The sequence below is a fragment of the Chanodichthys erythropterus genome, chromosome 12 (genome assembly GCF_024489055.1).
Source record: "Chanodichthys erythropterus isolate Z2021 chromosome 12, ASM2448905v1, whole genome shotgun sequence".
Lineage (NCBI taxonomy): Eukaryota > Metazoa > Chordata > Actinopteri > Cypriniformes > Xenocyprididae > Chanodichthys > Chanodichthys erythropterus.
In genome coordinates, this window is record NC_090232.1 from 12,391,855 (window position 1) to 12,397,969 (window position 6,115).

Genomic DNA, 6,115 nt, shown 5'->3' on the forward strand with positions numbered 1-6,115 from the left:
AGAGTGTAAAGACCAGCGACTCTACCTGTGCGACTCCACCGAGCAACTACACAGACAAGACACTTGAGTATTGCTCTTTTCTTTCTTTCCTCTTTATACAGTGTGTTCTTGTCTGTCTTTTGACTTGTTTTAGATATGTGCTTCCAAATTCCCACTATTACTAACCCTCGTAAATCGCATGCTACACGCTGTAAGCAGCGCAACCATAACAACCTGCGTTCTTTACCCATGTCACCTAGTACACTGTTTTCTATTTAGATTGGGCTCTGGAATTGTCAGTCTGCTGTCAACAAAGCAGAGTTCATCACAGCTATTGCTACTTATTCAGATCTCCATCTCATGGCTCTGACTGAGACATGGATCAAACCAGAGGACACTGCCACACCAGCAGCCCTCTCCTCTAATTTCACTTTCTCTCACACCTCACGCCAGATTGGGAGGGGTGGTGGTACTGGTTGGCTTATGTCCAATGATTGGAAGTTCAATCCTTTACCATCTCTCTCTGAAAATGGCTCATTTGAATCACATGCAATTACCATCACCTACCCTACCAAAATTCATGTTGTAGTTGTTTATCGTCTCCCAGGTCAGCTAGGTAACTTCTTGAAGGAGTTGGATGTGTTACTCTCATCCTTCCCTGAGGATGGCACTCCTTTGCTAGTACTTGGTGACTTCAACATCCATCTAGACAAACCTCAGGCTGCTGACTTCCACACGCTGCTTGCCTCATTTGATCTCAAGCGAGTGGCTACCTCAGCTACCCACAAATCAGGTAACCAATTGGACCTCATCTACACACGCTGTGGCTCCACCGACAATACACTGGTTACTCCACTACACACCTCAGACCACTTTCTCATTACTTTCACACTCAACCTGACCCCCAACTCATCACACACCCCACCACACGTCACTTTTCGGCGAAACCTACGCTCCCTCTCACCATCTCATCTATCCTCTTCGGTCTCATCCACATTTCCTCCCGCTAACCAATTCTCATCAATGGACACTAACACTGCTACTGACACTCTCTGCACCACTCTATCATCTTGCTTAGATGATTTCTGCCCCCTTTTAACCAGAACAGCCCGCGCCACCCCCTCTGCCCCCTGGCTCTCTGATGTTCTCCGTGAACATCGGTCTAGACTCAGGGCTGCAGAGAGGAAGTGGCGCAAATCTAAAAATCCTACTGACCTTAGCTTATATCAGTCACTCCTTTCTTCTTTCTCTACTAATGTCTCCAATGCTAAAACCTCCTACTATCACACTAAAATTAACAACTCAAATGACTCCCGAACACTTTTCAAAACCTTCTCTTCTCTTCTTTGCCCTCCTCCCCTCCCTCCCACATCAGTTCTTACAGCTGATGACTTTGCCACTTTCTTCACACATAAAATAACAACCATCAGCGGCCAATTCTCCACACCACACACTGACAAGAACATCTTAATTGAAAACACACAAATTCTCCCCTCCTTCTCCATGCTTTCTGAGGCAGATGTTTCCAAACTCATTCTTTCCAATCACCCTACTACCTGTCCGCTAGACCCTATCCCCACTCCTCTTCTTCAGGCCATCTCCTCCTCAATTCTACCTGCACTCACTCACATTATCAATTCCTCCCTTCACACTGGAACATTTCCCACAGCTTTTAAGCAGGCTAGGATTACCCCACTGCTTAAGAAACCCACTCTGAATCCAGCACTTTTAGAAAACTACAGACCAGTATCCCTTCTTCCTTTCATTGCTAAGACACTTGAGAGAGTTGTATTCAACCAACTGTCTACTTATCTCTCACAGAACAACCTCCTTGACAACCACCAGTCTGGTTTCAAGAGTGGCCACTCTACTGAAACTGCCCTGCTCTCAGTCACTGAAGCCCTGAGAATGGCACGAGCATCTTCAAAATCATCAGTACTCATCTTGCTGGACCTGTCTGCTGCCTTTGACACAGTGAACCACCAGATCCTCCTGTCTACACTCATGTCGAAGGGCATCACGGGAACCGCGCTCCAGTGGTTCGAGTCTTACCTCTCAGGTAGGTCCTTCAGGGTATCTTGGAGAGGTGAGGTATCCAAGTCACATCATCTTGCTACTGGGGTACCTCAGGGCTCTGTGCTTGGTCCACTTCTCTTCTCCATCTACACGTCATCACTAGGATCGGTCATTCAGGATCATGGTTTCTCCCATCACTGTTATGCTGATGACACACAACTCTACCTCTCGTTCCAACCGGATGATCCGACGGTTGCTGGTCGCATCACAGCCTGCCTGACAGCCATTTCTGCCTGGATGAAGGACCACCACCTCCAACTCAACCTTGCAAAAACGGAACTGCTTGTGATCGGTGCAAACCCAACACTTCATCACAACCTTTCAGTTCAACTTGGGTCTTCAACCATCACTCCTTCCAGGACAGCCAGAAACCTTGGAGTGGTGATGGATGATGGTCTAACCTTCACAGATCATGTTGCAGCAACGACCCGGTCCTGCAGATTTGCCTTGTACAACATCAGGAAGATTAGACCCTTCCTATCTGAACATTCCACACAAATTCTTGTCCAAGCTCTTGTTCTATCCAGACTGGACTATTGTAATGCTCTCTTGGCTGGCCTTCCAGCATGCACTATCAAGCCTCTGCAACTGATCCAGAATGCTGCAGCAAGACTGGTCTTCAACGAACCGAAGAGAGCACACGTCACTCCTCTCTTCATCAGTCTGCACTGGCTGCCAGTAGCTGCTCGCATCCAATTCAAGGCTCTGATGTTTGCTTACAGAACGACAGCTGGCTCTGCACCGCTATACCTTAACTCACTACTTCAGACTTACGCGCCCTCCAGAAACCTGCGTTCTGCAAGTGAACGGCGCCTTGTGGTGCCATCACATAGGGGCACAAAATCACTCTCAAGGACCTTCTCCGGGACTGTTCCTGGCTGGTGGAATGACCTGCCACGCTCTATCCGAGCAGCTGAGTCTCTAGCCATTTTCAAAAAAATGCTAAAAACGTATCTTTTTCGTCAGCACTTGACCCAGTAGTAGTAGCACTTACCTTGACTAATATTCTTCTCCTATCTGTGTATTTATTTATTTAAAAAAAAAAAAAAAAAAAAAAAAATCGCTATGAGCACTTTACTGACATAACTGTGACTTCACTCAGCACTTACATACTGTTGTTCTCATGTTGATTTAATTGATTCTACTACTCTCATTTGTAAGTCGCTTTGGATAAAAGCGTCTGCTAAATGACTAAATGTAAATGTAAAAGCAAATGAGACCTTATTTTGAAGTATTTCCAAATATTCTATACTTTAAAAGATAAGTAGCTTTTAGCTTAGCAATCTAGAGTTGCCTCATATCCCCTATATACAGGCAGTTCCCTAAAGACAAGTTAAACTTTGCAAACACACACGCACACACACACACACAAAATATTAGATGATGAATCTTCATAGTGTCAAGCTAGCTGCGCTATTAAGGGCTAAATGCTAATGCCGTCAGAGGCAGGATGGATAGATCATTATAGAAACATCCGTCATTTTTCTGAGACAGTGCATGAGTCGTCTGCACAAACGCTGCCTGAAAAAGACCTTAGCCATTAGGGTTAACATTAGCATGATGAACAACATCTCACGTCAGCTTTGTTTCTGATGAAGAAAACAAATGCAGAAGGACCTGCACTTCATTAAAGATAAATCTATATTATCTTACGATTACATCAAAGACACGCGAGCAGCATGTATCATGAGAACGCATCAGTTTTATATAACATATTGTGCTGAGAGGTGGGGGACGTTTGTGTAACAACTCATTAGCATGTAAAAGCCCATGCATTTTTGTCCAACTCTGCTGTGCGTTTGATGGAGGGATATGAAAGAGAGATGAAATGAGATGGAGGAAATAAATCTTCAGGAGAAAGAATGATAAAAGCATGATGGTTTTTTTGTGAGGAAAGATGGAGATTGGACACATTTGTCAACCTATGGTATGCCACAGAGTGTGTGCGTGCATTTGTAAGTGTGAGAATGTCATCGCTGGCCAGGTTTGTGAGTATGGGGTGTGAGAGATGCCCCTGTAGCTAGATGACAAATATCTCAATCTTTGAAAAATATGCTTGTGTGTTATTCCACTCTCCTTTTTCAATGAGAAACACATTCTGTTTTTCCTCGCTCGCTGATAAACCTGAGGGCGGTGATCTGAGATGTTAAATCGCAAACAGCGCTGGCCACATCATCCATTTCACAAGCCATACTATCTATTAACGCCAACAATGCTGCTGTGACTCCACCCATCAGCTGTCAATCTTATGACATCACAATCTGGCCTTCATTTACTTTTATGACATAAAAGGCATGCCAGATGTCTGGTTCCCTCCTATCCATATTTGTTGATGTTAACCTATAATTGTGGAATCAATATCGTCATGCTGGCCTCATTATTCAGTCCAGTCACTTTAACAGGTAGGGAGATGACAAAGCAATCAACTGCAGACAGCTCCAAGCAGTCATTCTCTTATTTACCCTGCCGGAGCAACAGGACTGCAGTGAACCCTGCTGAAAAATTACTATTACCGGGGACAAGAACCTCACTGAAGAATTAATATTGCCAACAAGAGAACCCAGGTGAGATATAAACATTACCAGCCAATGATAAGACTGCTGCATAAATCCAGCTGAAATTCATTTCAAGAGCTATTCTACACTCCTCAAAATAAATAAATATTACAAACTTCAAGAAAGAGGAAGTCTAATAACTATGTGCTTATGCTTCCACATTAATATGAGCCAGTCTGACTCATTTCTGCAAACCGGCTCTTTCGATTCAGCGATTATTTTACGTCATTACCTTAGTATGCTATTTAGTCATTTGAAAGGTCAATGAGAATGAGAGCATAATATCATGTGTTAAAGTTTAGTATGTCACTTTCATACAGTGACAGCAATTGCGTTACAGAAGTATTGCACCGCTGGAAACGTCTCGGGTTACGAGTGTAACCCCTGTTCCCTGAGTAAGGGAACGAGACGCTACGTCGAATGATGTGATGAGAACCCTCTGTATTTTGTGTTCGTGAAGCACCTCTGTATCCAACCAATGAGAAAGACGTGACGTCAGAGGCGGGTGACGTCACGGATCAGGAAGCTATAAAGCATACCCAGAACAAAGCACGCTAGCTTCTGTAATATGTCTGAAGCAAAGCGCTCCAGGTATGTAGGAGGTACAGCAACGTGACGTAGCATCTCGTTCCCTTACTTGGGGAACAGGGGTTACTCTCGTAACCCGAGACGTTCCCTTTCGTGGGAACTATCGACGCTACGTCGAATGACGAGATGGGAATGCTATCCCAACTACGCCGTGTCTCCAAGTGCCTGCAGAACTCTAGCACCCGGAGTAACGTTTAGGTTGAGATTATAAAATTAGATTATAAAAATCTATAAAATTAGATTATAAAAATCTATAAAAATTAGATTATAAAATCTAATGAAGGTGTGCTGGGATGACCATCCAGCCGCACCGCATATGTCGTCCAGAGAGACTCCTGACAAGAGAGCTTTAGATGCAGCCATACCTCTTGTGGAATGAGCGTGCAGAATTAAAGGAACATGGGCATCCCACTGCTTCATATGCGAGTGAGATGGCCTCGACCACCCACTTACTCATCCGCTGCTTAGATGCTGGGCCCCCTCTCTTAGGGGACCCATAACACACAAATAACTGATCTGTTTTCCTCCACAGGGCAGCTCTGTGGACATAAGCATCCAGTGCCCTTACAGGGCAAAGCAGATTTTTCTTTTCCTGATCCGAATTTGTGAATAGAGGCGGGCAGAACGCCTTAAGTATAATGGGACCTGGGACCCTCGTTGGCACCTTTGGGAAATAGCCCGGTCTAGTGTGTAGAAAGGCCTTAATCATACCAGGCGCAAATTCTAAGCATGATGGAGCGACTGACAGGGCTTGTAAATCACAGATCCTTTTTAGGGATGAAACGGCCAACAGAAAGATAGTTTTCAGTGTCAGGAATTTATCCAACACTTCTTCTATTGGCTCAAAGGGAGCCTCGGCTAGCCCTTGGAGCACAATCGTTAGATCCCAGGTCGGGGTTTTTGTGCACACCACAGGT

At 44.7% G+C, this 6,115-nt stretch overlaps 1 protein-coding gene across 1 annotated transcript; it reads left to right on the top strand.

Moving 5' to 3' along the window:
- Positions 1-339: 339 nt before the first annotated feature.
- On the top strand, positions 340-3,021 carry LOC137032308 (uncharacterized; the record flags this gene model as incomplete). Its single annotated transcript, XM_067404060.1, has 3 exons — positions 340-909; positions 1,936-2,051; positions 2,247-3,021. Coding segments are annotated over exons 1-3 (1,461 nt in total), but the record flags the coding sequence as incomplete, so codon positions are not given.
- Between the last annotated feature and the right edge of the window lie 3,094 nt (positions 3,022-6,115).